We start from the raw sequence: 24,015 nt of genomic DNA, 5'->3' as shown, positions 1-24,015 counted from the left end.
TTTGTCTATAATCAAAAATATCGATACTTTATTTAATTATAAAAAATTTCTCATTAAAAATTTCTTATCTTTATTATATAATTTTCAAATGTCAAATATTGAAAAAAATAAACATTTATTTACAAATCAAAAACAATATTAACATTAATACTTCAATAATAAAGATAACGAACGTGAAAATATTCTAATAATGACAATACCAATAAAATATTAAATTGATCGCGAAACCTGCGCAATCATATTTTTTTTTTTTTAGAAATCATTTCATTAGAATGTATTAATAATTTTGCGCTGAATATACTGCAATAACGACTGCAATAAGGATTATCCGTTTCGGACAATGATCTTAAAAAAATAAGATTATATATATGTACATTAATTATTATTTACTATATCTTTTCTTTTTCTAACCTATCATAAATAAAAAATGTTTTATTTTTTTATGCTATATTTTTTCCAAAGAACATTGCACAAAAAATAAGCATATCGTTAAGAACCAACTAGTAGAGATGATATGCAGAATAATTGAAAAATGACTTTGCACGTGCATACATCCATGTTGTGATTACTATTTTATGTAAACATATCATATATATGTACGTATATATGTACGTATATGTGTACACGCGCGCACGGATATTTCTGTTTAATACATTTCTTGTGTATATGACATATTTTTTTCTCATCCTAACGTAATAAGTACTATATGCGTAATAGCATAATATATCAGATATTACAAAACACCCACGCGTATAGCTTGATGTGGATGTTGATCTGTATATGAATGTATATACATATAAAAAACAAGGAAAGAATGACGAAAAAGAGAAAAGAAAGAAAGAAAAGAAAAAAATTAAGAACGTATTTTTCACGATATTTCAATATTTCACTTTTGCCTTAACCTCTTCTGCGACTCCACCCCACCTGAGCTTATAAACGCGCGATCGCCACTGTATCAGAGGATCTAGAACTGCCTGAAGGAAAAGATAAGGCCTGGTGATTTCGCTCAGTAACCATCCGCATACAAATTCTAATTTATTGAACGGTAATGGGCCATTTTGCACGACGCTCAATAGCGTCCAATCGAACATGAACCACAAAAGTATGTGTACTAAATAGAAAACAAGGGAGTCCCACTCAAAAAGTACGCTGGCTGCCCAGGAAGCACAGGCACCTAATACTAAACACTCGCTAAGTGGCTCCAGAACAATCATGGTAGGCAACATAGCTACCCTGAGCTTTGCCCACCTTCGTAATCTCGCCTGAAATGAATGTAGCTCACAATGACCGCTATTCTGTAACGCTGGCTGCGATGACACTGTGATACGCCAACCACGATCGGTCAATGACTTTGCATAGAAAAAGTCCTCTGCTAAATATACACCGAATGTCTTTAATCCACCGACCTCGTCAATTGGCGCTTTCCTCAATAAAGCTGACATACCGGTATGACAGTTTATCCTAAGTAAATCGGCGGCAAGATACATACGCGATTGTACGGTACCAAAAAAGATTTTCTCGTATGCTGCGGCAAAACCTTCACGATCACAGGTAAACGGCATTTGATGTACCAATGCAACATTGTCAGTCATGTAATTAATCATATCCAAGAGTGTATCCTCTTTCATCTTGATACCACTGTCACTGATCAACACAAACTCATGCTTGGCCGCCTCGTATGCTGGTTGCATATTGTTGATCTTTGGATTTACACCTACATTACAGCCACCGATAAAAAGTTTTGCGTCCACTTCTGGATACTTCTCAATCAATTTACGCACTAACATTAACACAGGATCCGAGTCATCTTCCACACAAAATAATAACTCGTAACGTGGATATTGCATGGTGAAAAATGTCTCTAAATTACTGAATAAATTCGGATCAACGCCCATCAGTGGTTTTATGATTGATACACCGGGTAAGGGCGTTTCGTAGGTTGGTACTTGAGTGATTTTACGATGTAATTTCCAGTGACCAGCAATCAGTGCCAGTACATGAACAATCCACATCACTGACCAGAATATCATGAAAAATATCGCAAACCCGTAGAGGGTATATATCATGGAGTTCATTTTCAAGCAAAAATCCTAAACATTCGGAGGCCTAACCTCCGGGACTCCTAGCTCACCTCACCACTTTGATGTCTTCTTTCTCTCTCGTTTTGTGATTATTCGATTCTTCCGTACCTATCAATTCGAATGATAATCTGAAAGCCCGCCATCCTTTTGGGACGAGTAAATGATATCCGCCGCATTCTTGACGACGTTTCCGTCGTGCCGCGATCACGGATGCTGTTGAAAAATCGCGCGGGCCATCGATGATGTAGCGTTTTTGGCAATTTCCACAATGTAACACCGTTTTCACGGCGATCACAACGATGACGACGACGAGAAAGACGTGGCCACTGCTTCCAATACATTCACGCACTAACTAACCCCGCGCGACTTATACGGTGGCTACGTAACCGCGTCCACGGTTACTAGCACTTGAAAACGCCGGCACGCCGACGGATATATACCAGGCTTTATATACTTCTTTTTTTCTTTCTTGTTCACTTTTCACTGCGACAAGGATTGCCCTTCTATTCACAATTACTGATACCGAAGCACCCTCTTTGTCGTCACGTACCAACAACGATCCTCCCCAATTTTCACCAATACATTCATGAACTTCACTTCTTTCACGCGGGTAGTTTTAACGATACACAATAGACGTATGTTCCTTGTATTTGATGCGTTTTTTCTTTAATAGTTCTTGAATAGTGCCAATCTTTTATTCCCTAAATATCTTGTATGAAATAGGATCCAGAATAAAAGCGTTTCCTTTTTGTCTCTTACCTCGAATGTACAACGCCTTTCGATAATTGATACTTCCTGTGTTTCCTATGAACATTTAATAACCGAAGTTCACCAATCCTTCAGAGTGCAATGTATATAATGTCAAGATAGGACGTTCAGTTTGTATTCACGGACGACTGCTTCCTTTCATAACGATGCGCCTACGCGGCCTTGTCCTGTTCCATTCCAACCGCAACTACGGCACTGCCATCGCGTGCCGATGCATGTCATGTCGATAAACAGACTTCTGTTTGTCGATTCGAACCGATTATAATCAAAAAATCGAATAGTAAAAGCAAAAGGGAGACAAAATAGCGGTTTAAACAATCGAACGCGTCTTACACGCAACGACGCACCGCCAAGCGTCGACAGGATAACTGGCTGCATGTGACAGCCGGCAGCTCTAATTCGCTACTAAGTTCAGACTGAACGCGTTGACGACCGCTACAGTCAACTGGCATCTAGCGCCCGCGAGTCACCATTTTTATAAAAAATTTAAGACTCGAACGTGTTGTTATCATATGATATAGATTTTTTAATCAAAAATAAATGAATCATTTGATAATAAAATAATAGATATTTGTTTTGTTGGATATATTATCATATATTCATAATTTTATATTTTATTTTTTGACAAATTTAAAACAAAATTAATTAATCTATTGAACATTTAAAAAGAAAGTAAATTAAATGAAATAATAAGATTAAAAGCAATAATTTAAGTTTTTAATTATTTTCTTTATTATGCTATAATAACTAATAATAATAATTATTTTAGCTATATCAATTGTATATATGAAATAAATTTAATGTATGTTACATTATAACATATACATCAAATTTTATAATATAATTTATATATATAAAATAAACAAAATATATACACAAATTTATATTTTCAGTTTATTTAAGTGAAATCGAGTAAATATAACATTAATAAACGTATACTACAGGTACTTTATGATTATCGCTCCAGACCAACAAATTTATCACGAATATTTTTATCGCATTCTTTGTGTCAACTATCCATCGGATAATTTACATTGGCGTAAATTGTATTGCTAACACATAAATCGTGCAAACAGGCGTATTAGATATACAAAGAATAGAGACCTATGAACTATGTTACGAGCAATGCAAATTATTAATTCTTGCTCTTTAAAAAACATAATTAAGAAACAAAATGCAGAGTTCATATTTAAATTGAAATTTTTTTACATAGTAAAAAAATGATATTTACTTTGAAGAAGATTTTTATATACATATAAATATCGAATTAATTAGTAAACAATGATAAATTTGAAATAATTTTATATATACATAATTAAAATTTACTATGCTCTAAATTTTTTAAATAATGGATGTTTGTTTGCTGTAGATGAACTAGGAGCTTTTTTATATTCATAATAAACTGCATCATCTGCACCAGACATTGATGTCATGTTTCCAGCTTTACGTACAATCTGAAATAACAATAATTTAAATAAAATAGAACAATATATGATATTATCGATTAACATATTTTTAATGTCAAAAAACTTACAGGTCTTGGACCTTCTCCTGGTATTCTTTCTTCGTCTGCATCCATATCACTGGCAGATAGAACTTGTTGTAACAAATGTCCTTGTTCTTCTCGAGATGTATACATCAAATCTGGCTCCTATTTTAATAATTAAATTAATAATTAAATTAATAAAATTTGAAATAATTTTAAAATATTTTTATTTAATTATTATTAATTATAATAGTGTTCGGTTAATTATCATAGAATTAGAATCAAAATATTATTTATCTGAATAATTATTCTAAAAATTATTAATATGGAAAAAAATATTCGTATTTTATTTTAAAATACATATTTAAAAATAAATTTTAAAGGTATATGCGTATCTGAAAAATTGAAGTTTTACTTCCAAAAATTAGTTAAAAGATAATTTCTTAATAATTAAACAGATAAAATATTATTATTAATGAAATATTATTTTAATATGTACCTCTTCCATTCCTGCAAGTTTTGTAATGACTTTATAAGCATATCCTTGATTGACAAGGAAACGTTGGCGTTTTCGCGAATAATTCATTTCCATCGTATCTTGCGATACTAACGTATAAAAAAATGCATTATATTCCTCCGCAATGGCACCTATAAAAAAGCATAATAATATTTACAATTGATTATGATACAATATGATTTTATGTAATATGATTTTAAAAAAACTATACCTTTTTTAGCTCTTAAAATTCGTCCTAAACGTTGTGCTTCTTGACGCCGTGAACCACCGTGTGAAGATATTTGAATCAATACATTAGCTTCTGGTAAATCAAAAGAAGTATCAGCTACTTTACTGACAAATATAGTGTTCACTTTAGTATTGAATTTAAAGTTTTGCAAAATTTGTATTCGTTCACTCTAAAATTAATTTTATCGTTATATATCTTACAATTGTTGCAATTTTCTTTTTTACGTTTATACTTACTTGACTAGTGGGCCCATAGATATACGGTTTATTCATTTTAATAGCATAATGCTTCAAAGCAAAAACGTTATCCGAGAAAACAATGGTTTTATCGCCACGCCTTTCATGATATCGTATCAAATATTGGCAGCAACGAAATTTATTAGGATTCATTACATAAAGTAACTATAAATAGAATAATATTGAAAATTCAAAAATATTATATCAAATTAAATTAAATTAAAATAACCTACCAATTTTTTACTCATTTTACAACCAAGATATTCTCTATAAAATTCAGGTGTCATAGGACACCAAACTTCAGCACATTGAACTCTTGCAATAAAACCCCTTTTTTGTAATTCTAACCAGTTGGCCTCATACAGTTTAGGCCCAATCAGAAAATTGAGATCAGCAATTTTGTCATCTTCTCGAAGTAATGTCGCGGTCAATCCCAATTTACAATGAGATTGAACAATTGTTAAGACTCTTCTAAACATTTTTGCAGGAATTGTATGTACCTCTATAAATACAACAATATTAAATAATTTAATGAAAAAATATAATTTTTCAATCAATTTAATCTATTAAAAAAGGTATATTGCCATCTAAAACCATAATTCCCCATTCTTGTTCTTGAAGCCATCGCATAGTTTGTTCTGCTTCCCATGAACGTTTCTGAGTATGAGTAATCATAGAATATGTTGTAATTAAAATTCCACAACCCATAGGCTTATCTTTCGCTTCGCTCGTAAATCGACAAATCATTGAATCATCCGCAGTAGACCACATTTTAAATTGCTGCTTCCATTGTTCTACCGACACTCCAGAATTACATAATACCAATGCACGTTTTCGAACTGTACAACAAGCTGTTACTCCAACTAAACTTTTGCCAGCACCACAAGGTAAAACTATAACTCCCGATCTAGCTCGTCCATTTCCAAACATTTTTCTTAAACTCTTCTCCTGATAGGGTCTCAGTACAGCTGATGGTTTCAAGTCAATGCTAAAATATAATTTATTAATTTTTAAATATCTTTTATCATTTGTATTAAATATAATTTTATTATACTATTTTATTATACTTTATATCTGGATTTATAGTATCATTACGGAAATCATATTCTGCTAATAAAGGATATTCCAATTCGATACATCTTTTTTGTATAACTTCAATTTTTTCCTGTAAAAAAACTTTTAATATAAATATTTATGAATTTTTTATATTTATAAATTTATTTCTTATAATCTCAAATAAAAATTCAAAAATACCTGATTTACTTCAAAGCTAACTGTTTTTAATTCATGCTCTTCTTCTTCATCTTCATCCTCTTTATCTATTTTATCATAAAAAGTAGTTATATCTTCAGGAACAGTAGCTGTTTCTGCTGGAACCTGATCATTAGTTGGTTCTGTTACTTTGGTAGTTCCAGTAGGAACATTAGTTATGGCTTTTGCTCCAAACTAAAAGAAATAGAGATTATTAATATTATATTTCATTAAAATAGTGATATAATTAATATACAATTATACCTGTGGTGTTTTTGTTTTATTTTGAATATTTGTAATTATTTCATCTTTATCATCTTCTACATTTTTCTTTAATCTACATTCTTGAATTACAGGATCTTTCAATAATCTTTGTAATACTTCTGGATATGGAGATTCAACAAAATATTTATTGTGTTTTAATACTAATTTTACTTTACCATATGATAATGTACATAATTTAATAAATTCTATAATCCCATCAGGAATGCTGGTTTTACTAAGTCTTTTTAAATATTCTATTATATCATGTGTTTGAAGACCAACACTTACAGCAGCATATAAAGAATAAGCAGTTAATTTATACTGAAACATAAAATTTAAAATATTATAATTTTATAAATATTATATAAATGAATTTGTAATAGTATTTTTACTTCATGAATATGTTCTGGACGACACACAGGTTCTGAGATAGCAATTAAAAAATCATGAGCATGTTTATATACAGGTGAAAAAGATTCCAAAAAAATATGTCCATTTGGTGCCTAAAAATATTTATGTAATAATAAAATAATTTTTATATTTAAAAAATTTTGAAAAATAAATTAATTTTAATGTCTTACCACCCAAAGTGGTCTTAAAGCACAATCAGGTTTTAAAATCATTTGTGAACGATAATCTTTTGCACCAAATTCATCTTCCAATGCTGTATCATCTTGTTTTTCAACATCATTTTTAGCTGCATCAGGTATACCTTCAGTTTCATTATCATCTAAAGTATCATCTTCATTGTATTCTTCTGGATCTTCCTTACGTTTTTTCCATTTACCTCTGTCTAAAAATAAATGATAGTTTTTATTGCAATATCAAATAATTTTGTTTTCTTTATATATACATAGTATAATTTTAATTTATAGAAAATGTTATAAAAGTAATAAAATTAATAGTTAAAAAATTGTAAAATTTTTTAAACTTTTTAATTTTAAAATAAAAAATAAGTTTATACCATTGTCTTTTTTGAAACGTTTTGGAGGACCCATTATTAAATTTAATCGTCAAATTATAAATAATCTTTTTTATTACATTTACAATTAAAAAAATTAAAGAAATTAATAATTTTCACAATTTAACAAACATACAAACAGCAAAATAAGCTAAATGCTTTAAAGATAGAATGCGAAAAACTTAGAGTATATACATGATGGAAAAATGGTTAGTCATAGAAAAAATATAATATAGATACAAAACTCAGTAAGATAATTTAATATACATATATATTTTTCAATTTATAAAGCTATAAAGTTAATGTGAATAATAATTATAATTTTTGAAATAAAATAAATTCTATAAGAAATTTCTGTTTACATCTATTTACATTATTGAATTTTTTGTCTTTTAAATAACAAAAATATTAATTTATATCATAATTATTCTTAAATAACTTAAATAATTCTTAAAAAATCATTAATGATTAATTTTTAAAAATTTTAAAAAGATATTTCATTACATTTATACACGAAGATACTGAAATTCTATATTCTAACAATAATTTAATTATTATAATATATTTTAAACATTTCAAAATATTAATGTATATATATTATATATTATGTATGTTATATATAATATATATTATATATGCTATATGTTGTTAGGTTCTTAGAAATAAGTTTTAAATTTATATATATCTGAAAAATGTTTTTTATTGATAATAAATCAGATAAAAAAATACAAGATTAAATTTTATAAGATAATGTAAGTTATTTTCAAGAGTATTTATTTAGTACTCTCAATTATTCTCTGTGCTTCATTTATATACTGTCAAGAAGGAACATTGCTGTTTGTATCAAAAGTTTTTTCACTGATTAGGCCTAAAGAAAAAAGACAAACTAAAGCAGCACCTTGTTCTGCCCATTTTTTATTTTTTTCCCTTAAAATAATTTAAAAGACATTTTAATAATTAACTTTAATAAAATAAGAATATATAATGTAATATACATAATTTTTTTATTATACCAGAAAGATGATCCATATTTCCGTCCATCGACAGTAACAATAGAACGGAATAATTTTCCTTTTTGTTGTGTATTATAGTTTGGCATTTTCTTTCTTTGAGTTTGTGTCCACTTGTGTAATACAGTTTTTGGTAATTCAAGATCTGTTATATAATTATTTCTTAAAAACGCACAATGCATTAAAATTACATCTTCTTCCTCTAAAATCTTCCTTTTATTACATGATTGAACCTGTTTTTCATCTTCTCTCATAGGTGAAACTTGAGATCTTCCTAATAAACCTTTTTCTTCAAATTCCTTTTTCTTCAAATAAAAATAATCACTTAAGTCCCATAAATTGCTAAAGCAAGATATTTATAAATGATATTATGTTATCAATTTATAAATAATTATATAATATAACTCATATTTTAATAATATAACTCATACCATATTTGTTCTAAAGTTTGAGAACTAAGAAACTTTTTGCCTAGTGTTGATTCTTGTTGTTCTCTAAGTATATTTTGTATACAATACTTAGTATTGGAAGGTGAATTATCACAATCTACAGCATATTTTAAATATGATTTTATCACATCTTCCATAGGAAGTAAACCTTTTTCATTAAATATTGAACAATTCCATTCAGCTGCACGTGCAAGCATTACACTACTGCATCCTGTTATTTCCTTAAATCTATAAATAACTACAGTTATTTTTAAATTATACAATAATATAATTATACATAAATGATATAAACAACAATATAATATATAATAAAAGTAAAATTTAAGTGAAGTATTACTTGAAAATATCAGAATATTTCTGTATTTCTTTTGATCCTCCATTTGCTATAACTGGTATAGAAAGTCTATTAGAAATTTTTTTTAGAACTTCATTACGATTCATATGTTGTGGTCTTTCATGAACAGTACGACCATGAACAGCAATTGCTGCTATACCAGTTGATTGTAAAAGTTCACAAAGTTCTATAGTCTTATCTATATCTGGCAATACACGAATTTTACAAGTTACTGGGATATTCAAATTATCTACTAAAGTTTTCAAAATATTTGTAGCTGTTTCTGGTTCTTTCAGAAGAGCTGCTCCCATTTTTCCTATTAAGGAAAACAGTTTGGGACAACCCATATTTAAATCAATTCCAGCAACATCTTGTTCTACCATTTTAGCTACTTTTAATGCTCTTGCTGCATCACAAGTACCGATTTGTAAAACTACTTTATCTTTCTCTTTGGGACAAGTTCGAAAAGTTACTGTACCATCCGTTTTGTCTATATAATCAATTGTTCCCAAAACATCTAAAAAAATGTATTTTAAAATAATTAATGTATTGTAAAGTAATTTTTCTCATTATTCTTTAGATTAAATTATTTTTTAATCTTAATGCTAACATTTTCTTACTAACATTTTCTTACCATTTTCACGACGAAATGATCGTAACAATTTCCAGTCTATTAATTCTTCTGTATATACTACATCAGCACCATAATCGAGTGCAAGAAGACGCATAGGAAGAGTACCTATTCGTACCATTGGTGCTAATATGAGTTTATTCTCATAATTTAGTCTTTTTCTTTCCATTTTTATCATTTTATTAATTGTATTAATTGTATTGTCAATATGTTGCTATCCCTTTCATGGTTTTGAAATATAAATGTTTCTAATTTATTTTCTTATTGTCGCATTTATATAATATTTCATTATTATTCAATGATATAAGTTTATTAAGATATAAATTTTTTTTTTGAACATCTTAGTAAATTATAATAAATTAATAACTCTAAATTTTTCATAACATTATCACACATCAAAATTTTTTTATAATACTATGAACATGCAAACAATGTTATTTCGTTATTACTTAACCAGATGGCAGTTTCATTGTTTATCGTATATGTGATGTTGATCCAACTTAGTAAGAATTTCTTATTCTGTGATTAATGATTACAATACTTTCAAATTTGAATGCTAAAATCGATTAACTGTCAAATAATACGTTAATAATAATATGGTACAATTTTCTCTTTGTTTCAATAATTTGGCGATTAGTAAATCGCTCAGAATCTTTTATGTGTACAAACTATTGTCATAAGAGAATAGTGACCAAAGTAATTGAACGGCAGACAAAGAAAAATTTTGACAATGTTCACACCATCCAAACTTACAGATGCAGATTTGATTGATGTGACCGTATTAAATACTCCTCAACCACAAGCAACTTCGACTGTACAAAGAAAAAACACGTGAGTTTGTTTTCTTTATAAATCTTATATTTAATATCTTTTAATTAATATATACATATATTTATATAATATATATATATATCAATATATATAATATAATATATATTATATTTATATATATAATAATATATGTAATATATATATGTATATATATATATATATAAATCAAATAGTAATAATATAAAAATTAATTAATCTTTACAGATTTGAAAGTAAAGTTCCTGATAAAAATATTAATGAACCTATTAATGAATCTATTAGATGTAAAAGTATGACAGAGAAATGTGATGAATCATCTCTTGGTATACTTAATGATATGTCTTCTTGTAAGTTTTTTAAATTATAATATTATATTATGCCTTTTAAAAAATAATAAATTTTTATAGTTTTAGCTGAAGTAAGTGGATTGGAAGAAATAGAAAAATGTGATGAGAATAATTTAAATTCAGAACATGAACTTGTTAGAAAATTACTTCAAAGATGTAGTGATTTAAAAACTACTTTTACTATACATGGTAAAAATTTATTTTTTTTAACATAATTTTTTTATAGATTAACAATGAATATATATTTTTTTGATTTACATTTTAGATATAAATAAAGAAAATGATGTAAATATTCAAAATTTATCTGATAATATTAGTCCTGCACTGATTGATTCCAATCAAATTATTTTTCAAAATGAAAACAGTTCACATTCATTTATTAATAAAGCAAGTAGTGTAAGTATAATTTTTTTATAAAAAATTAATCAGAATGATTAATTGATTAAATGATTAAATGAATTTCATATTCAGGTTATTTTTGAACCAAATGAGATAACTGCACGTTCATCAGGATTAAGTAGAAATTCAGAAAAATGTTTATCATCATTATCATCAAGCAAAAACTTAAATACAATAACATTTGATACAACTACTGCTGAATTTATGGCTCAATTTAGTAATGAAGATTTTCGTCCTGCTTCTGAAATGGCTAGTCAATTCATAGCTGATGAAGCTTCTTGGCAACAAAATTATTCCTATGCTCTTCCCACAACTTCTACTGGAAAAGAACATCTAGATTTATCTTGTTTTTCTGGTGTAATTGGTGAACTAGATATATCAGTGGAGTAAGTATAGAATTATAAATATTTTACATTATAATATATTCAAATTTAATACATTATATGATCAAATTTTAGATCTTGTGCTGGACGTAAGGTATCTATAGGTGAATTTTTTAGAAGAAAATGTGGAAATTTTGGAGAATTATCAGATAATGCAGTAGAAAGGCCAAGTTTAGGTTTGTCTGTAAATAGTCCAAAAAAAAAAGATCAAATTATACCACTAGTTGATTCAACTATTGTAACAGAAGGTATTATTATTTATTTATTTAAACAAATATCTTATATATATATAAAATTATTTTTTTTTATAGATTTTTCAATTGGATCTATTGCTAGTAAAGATAAAACTCAAAATATGCAAAATACGATGAAAGATATAGAAGAACATAGTGTTATGAGTTTGACCAGTATTGCTCAAGCATTACAAGATATTGATAATGGTACACCTAGAAGATTAGTAGATCAACTTATCATGGCAAAAAAAAAAAGAAAATCCTTGCGCATGCAAGAAGAGAATTTAATTAGAGATACTTATACATTAATGCCTTCAAATAGAAAATCTATGCCTATTACTCCAAGTAGGGATATAGATAATTTTAAAAAAGATATAGGATTATTAAATCTTACAACAAAATTATCTCTAGATAGTAAAATCATTAATGAAACTATAGGTATTAAACATTCTATTCCAAGAATGCTTTCATTTGATTCTAACTCAGGTGTAAAAGCAAATATTGAAGTTGCTTATCAAGAACTTAAGAAAGAAATAAATAATGAAAAATTACCATCTTCACATAATGAAGGTATGTATATTTTATTTTCCAAAAATTTCATTCAACTAACCAATAATAGGTTTAAAATTTTTTTCTATGACTCACTTAAAAAAAAATTATGAATTTTAGATTTTAAATTATTATTGGAAGATTCTAAACTAACTCTTCCAAACTATATAAAAAAAGAAGTATCACCTTGTATTTCAAAAATTAACACAATAATTAATCATGAGAAACAGTTTGTTAAACTTGAGAAGAAAGAAATAGAAAAAAAAGATGATATAAAAAAGGAAAATATTTCATATAAAGATAAATTAGAAACTTCTATACAAGATTGTTCAAAAGAAACTCAATCTTATGTTAATAGTATGATATTATAACACAACAACAAGAAAAATTATATGATTCTTTGCTTTTTTATTAATTGTTATTTTTTTATTTTTTATAGATGTTATTATTGGCAAAAATACGGAAGAATTATGTAATTGTATTGTTGGTCTATCTAGAGAGACTGACATTGAACTTTTAAATAAAAGTGATAAATGGATGCTTTGTTCATTAAATATAAATCAAATTCAAGGAGATAAAGAAATTATTCAACTTACATCACCAAACAATGTTGTTCTTGTTAAACCAAATTCAGAAAAGTTTTTTAAGGTAAAAAAAAATATATATATTTTAATATAAAAATTTAAAAAAAAATTATATATATTAATTAAATATTAAAAAAATTAAAATTATATATATTAATTTATATATTTAGATTATTGCAACAGTAGTGAAAATGAGTAAACCAATTATAACCGTTGTAAACATAACAGTATTAGATGTGGTAGCAAAATTTGAATGGACTATGAAACATATTATTTGTTTCAAACCTGAAGAAATCAATATAAGTGTATCAAATCCTTTACAAAAAAAGGAATTAGATTTTCAATATGTTGTTGAGAATAGTGTGACAATTCTGCCTATTACAATAAAAAATAAAAACAATGTTGATGTTCTTATTAAATTTTTTATATCACAGGTAATGATTTTACCTAATTTCAAATAAATATATTTTTTTATTCTTTTTTAATTTTTTTTTACTTTAATTGAATGCAGCATGAACCAGCAATATTCAGCTTAGAAAATTCAGCAGAACCACAACACATTATTCTTAAAACTCAAGATACATATATTATAAATATTCAATGCAAGGGTATTATACAGAAAAATAGTGAAATACAACAACAATCTTTACAACGTTTCAATAGTACTTTAATAATTCAAGCTGAAAACAATTCTTCAGAGGAAAATATACTGATCCAAGAAGTTCCTCTTGTTGTACAAGTAGGAACTTTTAAAATAGAAGTGATTGAAACAGATTTACCTTTGATTATTCCTAATAAACAAAGCAAATCTTTGTCCGTGATTAATCTTGGAACAATACCAATAGTTGTATTAGCCGCATTTTCCGAAGATATTGACTCAAAAAAAAATTCTAAATATTTTTCAATTGAACCAGAAAATATACATATGCAACCTAAAGAAATTGGACGTTTTTTTATTACTTATAAACAAGAAATTTTAGACATTCCTAAAATGTAAGAAGATATTATTTATATAAGAAGACATTTTATATATAGATTTATAATATTATGAATTTATTTTTATTGATTTTTATTTATATTTAAAGATATACAAAAATTAAATTAACTGCTGCTGGTAATGTTCATCATTATGTTATAATTGGTGAATCGAGTGTATGTACTGAGAGAGAAAATGAAAATTTTCCTCGTTGTGAAACCCCTCAATATGTATCATCTGTAAGTTCTCCTTCTTCTCCACATAGTATGGTTTCAAGCAAGTAAGTTTATTATTATATTTTATATTAAAGTTTTATGAAGTTCTGTTAATATTTCATACAATATAGGTCAAGCGTATCTGGTAGAAATTCTTCTCTTAGTTCAGTATCAGGTTCAACTGTTGCTGGAGATAAAATTCCTATAAAAACAACCCATGCTGCTTTGTCATGGAATAGTTTAAAAATAGGAAAATCTGAAATTAAAGAATTTACAATTCGCAATACAAGCAATAACAAGATCAAGATACAAGCTACTATATCAGACAGTGAAAAAAATTTTCGAGTAATATTTTTAATTTATTATAATAAATTAATATTTTACATTTATGTTTTTATACAATAATATTTTAGTTTCTTCGAGAACGAGAAACCATTGGTACAACTATTGTATTAGCGTTGCAAGGTTCAGAAAGTAGGACATTGTCTGTTGTATTTAGTCCTCATCATATAGGTGCAGCAAGTGGAAAAATTATATTTAGGCATTATCAATCAAAAAAGGAAGATTCTGAATCTTTACCTTCAAGACAAGTAAATAAATTTATTGTTAAAATAAATTTTACTCTTATAAATCAAATAATAAATTTAAAATATATTATTTATAGATATTTCTATATGGTTATGGGGGTTATAGCAAAGTCGAAATTTCAGAAGTATTCAAAGATACAAATGGAAAAATGTGGTTGTCATTTGGTATGTTAAATTCAGAAAATTCTTTAAATGCAAAGATAAAATTACAAAATACTGGAGATTTATGTTCTTATGTTAAAATAAAGTTAACACCAAAAGGTATAAATATTTAAATAGTTAAATATAAATATATTTATCATTTTTTTAAATTATTCTTGGATGATTTTAGCTGTGTATCCTACTATGATATCAAGTTGGCAAGTAAATCCAACTGAATTATTGTTAAATCCAAAAGAAGTTCAATGGGTAACTCTGGAATTTCATCCACGAAAAGAAGATTTAGCGTTATTGCAAAAATCTGATGTATCACATGTTGGAACATTATTAATTACTCACGGAGATGAACCTACGCGTTTACGAATTCGTAGGTAAGATATTAAATTTATAAACTTTATAATCTATTTTGATTTATAATCTATTTTGAATTCCAACTATATTTTCAGATTATATAAAAAGATGAAAGAAACAGGCGAGTTGAATGGAAATGAAAATGAAACTTTTAGAAATATAGTTCATCCAATTTGTAAAGTTTTCTCTGGAGAACAATTAGTGTCAGACGTAATACCTATTCGAGATTCAGTGGTAAATAATAATAAATTTGCTTTAAATTTTTTTTAAATAATCTATTAATATGAATATTGTTTAGCAAAATTTTGGAGATCTTTGTCGTGAGATTCGGCAACACGAAATAATGTTAACAATGGAAGTATGTGCTGACGAAACTCTGACTGTTCTTCACGACAATCCTGATGAATCACAAATGTTTTATTCTCTTTATAGTGAAAATAGTCATGTATATGATGGAAATGCAGAAAGTTTTTTACCTTCAGAGTAAGTGTAATTATCAGTGTAATTCTAATGCAAATAATTTTCATAAATAATTATATTTAATTAAACAAAATTTTTAGGACTCTCGTAGAAAATACTATAATTCAAAATGATATGAATATCAATAATTTTATGATCAGCCCATCTATTGTAGTTTTAACTCCACCAACTAGAACAGAAGCAATTGTAACATTAAAAAATTCTTATACCGTAGCACAGCCATTTGAAACTCATTTATCAAATACAGAATATCTAAGTATTGTCCCTACTGAAGGAATGATACCCACCAGAAGAGATTTTCAATTAAAAATTCAATGCAAACGAAAAATTGAACGAAATTTTAATGCAGTTCTTGAAATTTATACGGAAAACAATAAATTTGAAGTACAAATAAGAGTGAATGTTAAACAGTTATAAATTGATGTTTTAAAATTAATTTTTTATTGAAATATTTATTATACAAATATGCTATTCAGTTTTGAATTTTTATACAAGCAATATTTTTATTATCAATAAATTAATTTTCAATTAATTTCTTTATTTATTTATATATACTGCTTTATGATATCAAAATGTGTATTATTTATCTTAAATTGTACATCATATCTTGAATGAAGATTTTGTATTATTTGAACCATATTTTGTACATCATTTATGCCAGAATGTAATTTTCCTTCTAAAGGAAGTTTAAAAAACGAGAGCATATCTAACAAATTTCGTGGATAATAGTCCGTTGCATCACAAAAAGTACCTTTCAAGTTTATCCATTTCATAAATTGTATTGGAAACTGTATGTTTTCTAATTTACATTGAGCTGGTAACATATATTTTAAATCCCAATCACCACATGTAACAAATGCACTATCGTTTCCATTTTTGAAATATTTGTGTTCCTCTAACCAATTACAAAATTTCATAAATATTTCTGAAAAGTGGGGTTGTTTGTCCACCATATCTTGTATAATTCCAGTAAGTTGTGTGCAAAATGGAGTAAGTTGAGGATGAACTTTTGGTTTAATATATTCATGAAACATATTCACTATTTTCCAACTTTTTGTACATACTGCTGCGCAGGGAAATTCAATAATTTCTTGCGGTTCGATTTTTTCATATTTTTTGCAAGTGCATTCAAAATCTAATACAAGCAGATAATTGAAATGTTGTTTAACTTCTTTGGTTCCTTTATAAATAGATCGTGGATATTTTGTAAGAACTCGATAAGCCATAATTTTATTAAATATGTCTATAATTATTAAAAGGAAAAGATCACAGAAAACTGATGTAAAATATATATTATTTTTGAAATTATATTTGAATAAGGTTAACTATGTATTCTTATTGGATTGAAAGATGATAATTAATTTTCAACATTTTCTTAAATTATAACTTTAATAAAATACTTGAAATATATTATTTTGCTTTACAAACATTAATTAAATTATAATAAAAAAACACGTGTTTAAATATGTTATTAAATTAACACCTTAAACTGAATATTAAGAAAGATCACACGGTTATCGCGGCAAATTCAACTTTTGTAGAATTATAACTGCGTGTTAATATATATAAATAATGTTATTATTAACATAATATTAAACAAATATAATGATTCGAGAATATATATATTAATAATCAATAATTTGACCAAGTTTTTTTAATCGATTAAGTAATGCATCACCTCTTTTTATTATATTTTGGTAAACCAATTCTTGATCGCATGAAGCGTCAGGTGCTTTTCCTCTATTGCAACTAGCGGCACTAACAGTAACGATCATTTTAGCCACTTTATCGATTTTACAATGCAATTTACCATTCGCAATGAAACGTGCTATTTCCTGTTCTATAAACTCTTCTGTCACACCAAATTCTGTTGCCATTCTATTTAAATTAATAGTCCTATATGCTTGTAAAAGCTGAGAGTATGCTTTCAAACGCATCTCTCTTACGTAATAACGATAATGGAAATGGAACAAAGGATTTATCTTAAGTTCATATTCTATCCAGGCGAGATTTTCGAAGAATTCTTTGTAATGACAATCATAAAAGGAATAAAAAAATTCTCTATATTTAGGTGCTTCTGTAAGTAATGTTTGTTGCAGAAGTCCATTGTCATTAAATTGTGTATCAAGTTCTGATCGGGATAAAGAAATTATTCCAGATAATAATGTATATTCTACTACTTCTTTGAATGGTAATAGTTCATAAGATTCAAAAGTAGGTATACAATCCAATAGAAGTGTTGCAGCACGGGAAAAGCTTCGTGTTGCAAGATAATAAACAGCTTCGTATACTTTCAATTTATTACGACAACACCAATTGCTACCCGATGCATGACATCCTTCCATCAAATCCGTTATCTCGGCAATTATTTTTCCCATCGAACGAATATTATTTCTTATGTATGCTATTCTAAATAAGCCAAAAGCAGCTTCAATTCTAATGCTAGATGAATTACTTTCATCCTTCAAAATTGAAATAGCGATATTTGTAGCACGATCGAGATCACCAATCTCGCAAAAAAATTCGAATTTTTTTCTCCAATTCTTTTTTTCAGTGTCCTCAAGAGTAGAATTATCAGAAGACTCTAATTCATTCCATGTAACCTCGTTTTTATGCTTCATCGCGTTGATAAGATCTTCATCAATTTTCCAATTGAATTCTTTGCAAACATCTTCATAGTAACGAATCATATTTCCGCGTTTTATTGTATTGAGAAATTCAGTTTTTAAGTTATCATCATTTTGGTATTCCTGTAGAGTTAATTTAAATCGAATCTTGATAAGGAGTATGTAATTAGGAGTCTTATGACACAATTCTGGATCATTCATGACTGATATTTTTTAATAATGAATATCATATATGACTTGTATATATGAAATGCAAGTCTTTTGTTTTACTTTATATCCACTTTTTAACATTTAAACAATTTGAATTATTATTATTATCTTTCGTGATAGGTTTATGAATCATGAACCAATCAGTAAGTATTATTTAAAACAAAAATGGCGCGTTTTTGGATACCTGGCAACGATATTAATTGTGACACCAAAGAATAGATTCTAACCTTGAATACTTTTTACGAAGTTTATAACATAATTTCGAATTATATAATGACTTCAAAATCTATTCAATCCACTAATTTACCATGGTAAATGTACATTTGTTTAAAAATTAAATTTAAATTAAAATTTTATTTTAAAAGTAATCAAATAAAACTGAAATTTCAATCCCTTATTTTAGGGTAGAAAAATATCGACCAAAAAAATTGGATGATTTGATATCTCATGAAGAAATTATTAAAACTAGTTAGTATTTATATTAATTTTATAAAGATTTTATAAAGATATAATTTTTAAATTATTTTATTATAGTAAATAAATTCATTGATGAAAATTTACTTCCACATCTTCTTTTTTATGGACCTCCTGGCACAGGAAAAACAAGTACAATACTTGCTTGTGCACGTAAATTATATACACCAGCTCAATTTAATTCAATGGTTTGATCTTTTATTTTATATTATTTTTATCTTATACAATTTGATATTTCATGTTAAAAATTTATATTTATCATATATTTGACATTTATTATATTTTATAGAATAAATGTTATTTTTATATAGGTTTTAGAAATGAATGCTTCAGATGACAGAGGTATCAACATAGTTAGAGGACAAATACTTAGTTTTGCAAGTACAGGTACAATGTATAGATCTGGTTTTAAATTAATCATTCTTGATGAAGCTGATGCTATGACAAATGATGCACAGAATGCTCTTAGGAGAAGTAAGTTCTAACATTAATAGTTTCCTTTAATTATGAAGAATATATTCTATTCAAAACTTGTTTCAGTAATAGAGAAGTACACAGACAATGTAAGATTTTGTATTATATGTAATTATCTCAGTAAAATTATTCCTGCCCTTCAATCTCGGTGCACTAAATTTAGGTTTGGCCCTCTTTCTATAGATCAAATTTTGCCAAGATTAGACATTATTATTAAAGAAGAGAAGTAAGTGTATCGATTATATTAAAATATTATATATATCAATGATTTTTTATGTATATTTTAGTTTAAATGTTACGGAAGATGGAAAACAAGCATTAATAACATTGAGTGGAGGAGATATGAGAAAAGTTTTGAATGTCCTTCAAAGTACATGGCTTGCTTTTGGGGCAGTTACAGAAGAAAATGTTTATTCTTGCGTTGGACACCCTCTTCCAATTGATATAAAAAACATTGTCAATTGGCTATTCAATGAATCATATGAATTGTGTTATTGTAGTATCCTTTTTTTCTTATTAGTTCGAATTATTATTTCTTCAAATTATAATTTTTCTTAATATATGTTCAGAAATACAAGACATAAAGTTAAAAAAAGGACTGGCATTACAAGATATATTAACAGAACTTCATTTGTTTATAAATAAAAGTATGTTTCTTTCTTTTAAATTTAAAAAAAAAAAAGATATTACATATAATTTTAATTATTTCTTTTTAGTTGAATTTCCAGATTCGATACTTATTGATTTAATAATAAAACTAGCTGAAATAGAAAAAAGGGTATCTATTGGTTGTAGTGAAACAGTACAATTAAACGCCCTTGTTTCAGCGTTTCAAAATGCTCGTGATATCGAGACTTAATGCTTATCAAATTTGAGGATACAATTAAGGTAACAACACACAAATTCTATAAAGAAGTTTAAAATAAAACTTTATTTAATAAAAATGTATTATTTTTTTTTTTGATGTAATAAAAAAAATTAATATTTTTAGATGAAAATTCCATATCAAGTAAATAATCTCTCCATGTTCCACTATTCACTTTATTCCTTAATTTCCTAGTAAATTATATTTTTTTTTGAATAACAATCAAAGTGATAAATCTCCGAAAATAAATTGTTGAGAACTCGATAAAAAATTGAGACTCATTTATATAATTCTTTCGTTCTATTTAGATGCATGATGGTAATAGAAAAGTTAAAATAATAAATTTCTTATAGATAATATTCAATAGATGAATCTGTATTCGAATTATTATGTAATTGCACTTGATCGTACAAATGAAACGTTGTCCATTATTTATATAAATATTGCCTAATCAACATGTGATTATTCACAAAAACATCTACAAATACCATAAACGTGTAATACCATTATTTTTTCTATTAATAGTAACTGAGATTTTAATTTCAATAATTGATTTGTTGCTTTGCAAAATATATAATCAATTTTTTTTTGATAGTAATAATAATTTTTTTTTAAAAATAATCTATATATTATAATATTTTGATTTTTCTATATAATAGTAATCCATTATTATTTTGATTTTAATATCACTAAGAGCAAAAAACAAAATATTGCCGAATTAATATTCCATATTTATTTTTTATCAAATCATGCTGTTATATTTTTCAGCTTCTATTCTTTAAAAAAATTTTCACTCAAACAAATAAAATACATCATTTATAAATACGATTTTTGTCTAATAATTGATATTAATAACAATGCATATTTAGTAATTGAAAAAATATTCATCATTCGATTATTAACGAATATATATCGAACAACTAATAAGATTTCTCATTTAATTTACATTATTAGTATATATTAACGCATTATATATTAGTTTCTTTAATATCTATTGAAATTTTATCAAATTAAATCATAAAATGTATTTTTTCTTTTTTACTTATATTTAAAAAACAATTCGATTATCTGTAATTTGTATTTCTTCATTTTTTTCTCATATAAACTATTCTGATATTTCAATGAATTAAATACCGAAGCCTTGATTTATCAAAAACAAACACTCTATAAAGTAACGAATATCTCTATAATAATAACTCTATAAAGTATGATGATATGTAGTATTTTTTTTTTTTGAGAATTAGTCAGTTAATTATTTCACATTCATGATTATTTTCTATTTAATATAATCGATTTATTTTTACAGGAATAAAATTCATTAGAGAGCGGATCCTCGAATTATGATAAATAATACTCATACCCAAATGAAATATAATAATACTCGGTATCAAACGAAACTTTTAGCTTAATAAGAACTTCTTAGGGTGAGTACACGAGCACCCTTGCCAGCACGTCGATTCTCTGAGTTATTTCAGTTTGAAAACTTGGCGCAGACGTGCCCTTAACTTTCTGCTTCGAAATAACTAATTCAATTAGTATATCAGCGCTGCTACACCCTTCTCTTCTACGTTTAACTACATCTTTGCACGGTGTATCTAATCTTCGTGCTAACGCTAACTCTCGTATTGCTAATCTTCTGGTAAACCTTCGTTGGAAAATCGACTGTTCACCATCTTGATTCTTTACTAATAAAAAAATTGTAATATTATTTAAAATATTCAATGAAATTATTTAAATATCTGATATATGAATGAAAATTTATCTAAACAAAAATTTTATTATAGGTTATGATATAGGTTTTTAAACTAAGTGAAAAAAATTACGTTATATTTTATAAATCTTTTTTTTCTCAGGCATTTTTTGGTTCGAGAAATAAAATAAAATTGAAATTGGATATAAATGAGTTAAATATTCTTCATTTCGATCGATATTATATGGAAATACATATTTTCAACTATGGAAAGGGGAAAGCTAACAACGGAACTGCCTTGTTCTCGGTCTCCCAGGGAATTTAACGAGATTCAGAGCGGTGAATATTTCGTTCCACGTTACAACCTATGGTCCATTTCTAAACTCTATGTAATATTATAGCTAAAGTCTCTCGTTAACTTCACAGATTTCAACTTTTCAAGGACTTTCAACATAAGTTCTAGACACTCGAGGAAAGAAGTATACTCTCACGTTGGATTGTATCAATGTCGATACAAGAATAGAAGGGAAAGAAAGAAAAAAAAGAAAAAGAAGAGAGAAAGAAATAAAAAAAAAAGAGCGGAACTATTTCGATCGACTATAAATTAAAACGATTCTTTTTGCGAATATCAATCAGCTTCAATCTTTAATCAGCTCTAATTATTGAGATTATGAAGTAATCGAGTGTGAATCTCTCCTTTCATGATATTTAAGAGTTTCATCATTCACGATCTCTACTCGCTCTTCGTTAAATGATATATAGTCTTCGAAGCCGGATACAATCCGCGCGAGTCACTCAAAAATCTCATTCCATGTAAAGTCGATGACATTTTTCTTCGTTCTGTAGCCGATAACGCGCAATAAATGTTCACACCGGATGAATACAAACGTTGCACAATTTTGACGAAGTATTCGCTATTTGCTTACAACATCGATCCGTTGGCAGTGAGCAGAATAAATCTTTTTTTTTGCCGCATTTTAAATATAGAACGAGAGAAATGAACTACGATATTGATCATGATCTTGAATACATGGAATTAAAAAAATGCAAGTATTTTTTATTTTCATTCGAAATTAATTAAAATTTTTCTCTCGATATAACTCGATGGTAAAAATTTTATCCCATATGACATATATATTCAGACAAATGATAATTATTACAGGACAGATCAAATTAGGGTATCGAAATTCAATGCGTGGAAGGATTTCTTAAAATCTTTCAAGAATCCGAACAGAATTCTCAAAGCTCTGCCTACTCTGGTAACATGATTGTAATGCTCATTAAGATTCAGGGTTGAGCTGAAAATAGCGTTGAGATCGCTCGTAGTGGCAAGGACGGAGTTCTCCAACGTCAACATTAAGTTCGTTTCGCAACGAACTACATCC

General features: G+C 26.9%; 6 protein-coding genes across 11 annotated transcripts; 2 read left to right on the top strand and 4 right to left on the bottom strand.

The window, feature by feature from the left end:
* Positions 1 to 241: 241 nt before the first annotated feature.
* On the bottom strand, positions 242 to 3,276 carry LOC102681341 (ceramide glucosyltransferase). Its single transcript, XM_006619429.2, has one exon. It carries the CDS (start codon positions 2,073 to 2,075, stop codon positions 879 to 881), a length of 1,197 nt encoding a protein of 398 aa, XP_006619492.1. The 5' UTR covers positions 2,076 to 3,276; the 3' UTR covers positions 242 to 878.
* A 450-nt stretch (positions 3,277 to 3,726) lies between these two features.
* Positions 3,727 to 7,996, bottom strand: LOC102681467 (general transcription and DNA repair factor IIH helicase subunit XPB). Its single transcript, XM_006619430.2, has 13 exons — positions 7,797 to 7,996; positions 7,414 to 7,625; positions 7,225 to 7,335; positions 6,833 to 7,153; positions 6,572 to 6,763; positions 6,385 to 6,482; positions 5,902 to 6,305; positions 5,551 to 5,819; positions 5,318 to 5,482; positions 5,064 to 5,250; positions 4,835 to 4,983; positions 4,384 to 4,500; positions 3,727 to 4,303 (listed from the first exon to the last, which is right to left on the bottom strand). Exons 1-13 carry the CDS (start codon positions 7,828 to 7,830, stop codon positions 4,175 to 4,177), a joined length of 2,388 nt encoding a protein of 795 aa, XP_006619493.1. The 5' UTR covers positions 7,831 to 7,996; the 3' UTR covers positions 3,727 to 4,174.
* Positions 7,997 to 8,473: 477 nt separating this feature from the next.
* Positions 8,474 to 10,658, bottom strand: LOC102681690 (tRNA-dihydrouridine(20) synthase [NAD(P)+]-like). Of its 2 annotated transcripts, none has more exons than XM_006619432.2 (5): positions 10,221 to 10,658; positions 9,590 to 10,103; positions 9,235 to 9,480; positions 8,807 to 9,145; positions 8,474 to 8,720 (listed from the first exon to the last, which is right to left on the bottom strand). In XM_006619432.2, the coding sequence occupies exons 1-5, from the start codon at positions 10,393 to 10,395 to the stop codon at positions 8,612 to 8,614; spliced, it is 1,383 nt and encodes a 460-aa protein (XP_006619495.1). In that variant the 5' UTR covers positions 10,396 to 10,658; the 3' UTR covers positions 8,474 to 8,611. The 2 variants fall into 2 exon arrangements, with proteins under 2 accessions (XP_006619495.1, XP_006619496.1); XM_006619433.1 differs by having other exon boundaries at positions 10,211 to 10,552.
* Positions 10,659 to 10,715: 57 nt separating this feature from the next.
* LOC102681909 lies at positions 10,716 to 16,819 on the top strand. 3 transcript variants are annotated; one of them, XM_006619435.2, is made up of 20 exons: positions 10,716 to 11,048; positions 11,253 to 11,374; positions 11,435 to 11,563; positions 11,640 to 11,770; positions 11,846 to 12,159; positions 12,232 to 12,404; positions 12,468 to 12,734; positions 12,828 to 12,959; positions 13,059 to 13,295; positions 13,378 to 13,586; positions 13,693 to 13,956; positions 14,034 to 14,515; positions 14,608 to 14,778; positions 14,845 to 15,058; positions 15,127 to 15,303; positions 15,378 to 15,561; positions 15,632 to 15,830; positions 15,906 to 16,044; positions 16,109 to 16,293; positions 16,371 to 16,818. In XM_006619435.2, the coding sequence occupies exons 1-20, from the start codon at positions 10,948 to 10,950 to the stop codon at positions 16,705 to 16,707; spliced, it is 4,167 nt and encodes a 1,388-aa protein (XP_006619498.1). In that variant the 5' UTR covers positions 10,716 to 10,947; the 3' UTR covers positions 16,708 to 16,818. The 3 variants fall into 3 exon arrangements, with proteins under 3 accessions (XP_006619498.1, XP_006619497.1, XP_031368176.1); XM_006619434.2 differs by having other exon boundaries at positions 12,468 to 12,959; positions 16,371 to 16,819; XM_031512316.1 differs by lacking the exon at positions 13,059 to 13,295 and having other exon boundaries at positions 12,468 to 12,959.
* On the bottom strand, positions 16,711 to 19,193 carry LOC102670683 (26S proteasome non-ATPase regulatory subunit 6-like). Its single transcript, XM_006619436.2, has 2 exons — positions 17,969 to 19,193; positions 16,711 to 17,533 (listed from the first exon to the last, which is right to left on the bottom strand). Exons 1-2 carry the CDS (start codon positions 19,116 to 19,118, stop codon positions 16,836 to 16,838), a joined length of 1,848 nt encoding a protein of 615 aa, XP_006619499.1. The 5' UTR covers positions 19,119 to 19,193; the 3' UTR covers positions 16,711 to 16,835.
* A 73-nt stretch (positions 19,194 to 19,266) lies between these two features.
* Positions 19,267 to 23,201, top strand: LOC102670816 (replication factor C subunit 5). Of its 3 annotated transcripts, none has more exons than XM_006619437.2 (9): positions 19,267 to 19,438; positions 19,531 to 19,595; positions 19,662 to 19,789; positions 19,913 to 20,075; positions 20,142 to 20,301; positions 20,363 to 20,574; positions 20,645 to 20,722; positions 20,792 to 20,963; positions 22,794 to 23,201. In XM_006619437.2, exons 1-8 carry the CDS (start codon positions 19,401 to 19,403, stop codon positions 20,932 to 20,934), a joined length of 987 nt encoding a protein of 328 aa, XP_006619500.1. In that variant the 5' UTR covers positions 19,267 to 19,400; the 3' UTR covers positions 20,935 to 20,963; positions 22,794 to 23,201. The 3 variants fall into 3 exon arrangements, with proteins under 3 accessions (XP_006619500.1, XP_006619501.1, XP_031368178.1); XM_006619438.2 differs by lacking the exon at positions 22,794 to 23,201 and adding an exon at positions 21,067 to 21,194; XM_031512318.1 differs by lacking the exon at positions 22,794 to 23,201 and having other exon boundaries at positions 20,792 to 21,020.
* The last annotated feature ends 814 nt before the right edge of the window (positions 23,202 to 24,015 follow it).

Source organism: Apis dorsata, unplaced genomic scaffold (genome assembly GCF_000469605.1).
Source record: "Apis dorsata unplaced genomic scaffold, Apis dorsata 1.3 scaffold_416, whole genome shotgun sequence".
NCBI classification, from domain to species: domain Eukaryota; kingdom Metazoa; phylum Arthropoda; class Insecta; order Hymenoptera; family Apidae; genus Apis; species Apis dorsata.
This window is presented reverse-complemented; position numbering and strand designations above follow the sequence as displayed.

Bases quoted from the DNA above. Each gene is read 5' to 3' on its own strand.
- LOC102681341 (XM_006619429.2), bottom strand. From the start codon at position 2,075: ATGAACTCCATGATATATACCCTCTACGGGTTTGCGATATTTTTCATG.
- LOC102681690 (XM_006619432.2), bottom strand. From the start codon at position 10,395: ATGATAAAAATGGAAAGAAAAAGACTAAATTATGAGAATAAACTCATA. The intron at 10,104-10,220 runs GTAAGAAAATGT...ACATTTTTTTAG, and splicing joins ATCATTTCGTCGTGAAAATG to ATGTTTTGGGAACAATTGAT. The intron at 8,721-8,806 runs GTATAATAAAAA...AATTATTTTAAG, and splicing joins AAATATGGATCATCTTTCTG to GGAAAAAAATAAAAAATGGG.
- LOC102681909 (XM_006619434.2), top strand. From the start codon at position 10,948: ATGTTCACACCATCCAAACTTACAGATGCAGATTTGATTGATGTGACC. The intron at 11,375-11,434 runs GTAAGTTTTTTA...AAATTTTTATAG, and splicing joins ACTTAATGATATGTCTTCTT to TTTTAGCTGAAGTAAGTGGA. The intron at 11,564-11,639 runs GTAAAAATTTAT...TTTACATTTTAG, and splicing joins AACTACTTTTACTATACATG to ATATAAATAAAGAAAATGAT.
- LOC102670683 (XM_006619436.2), bottom strand. From the start codon at position 19,118: ATGAATGATCCAGAATTGTGTCATAAGACTCCTAATTACATACTCCTT. The intron at 17,534-17,968 runs GTGATGCATTAC...TAATAATTATAG, and splicing joins CCAAAATATAATAAAAAGAG to ACATATTTAATAAAATTATG.
- LOC102681467 (XM_006619430.2), bottom strand. From the start codon at position 7,830: ATGGGTCCTCCAAAACGTTTCAAAAAAGACAATG. The intron at 6,306-6,384 runs GTATAATAAAAT...ATTATATTTTAG, and splicing joins ACTATAAATCCAGATATAAA to CATTGACTTGAAACCATCAG. The intron at 5,820-5,901 runs GCAATATACCTT...TTGTATTTATAG, and splicing joins GGGAATTATGGTTTTAGATG to AGGTACATACAATTCCTGCA.
- LOC102670816 (XM_006619437.2), top strand. From the start codon at position 19,401: ATGACTTCAAAATCTATTCAATCCACTAATTTACCATG. The intron at 19,790-19,912 runs GTTTGATCTTTT...ATTTTTATATAG, and splicing joins CAGCTCAATTTAATTCAATG to GTTTTAGAAATGAATGCTTC. The intron at 20,302-20,362 runs GTAAGTGTATCG...TGTATATTTTAG, and splicing joins ATTATTATTAAAGAAGAGAA to TTTAAATGTTACGGAAGATG.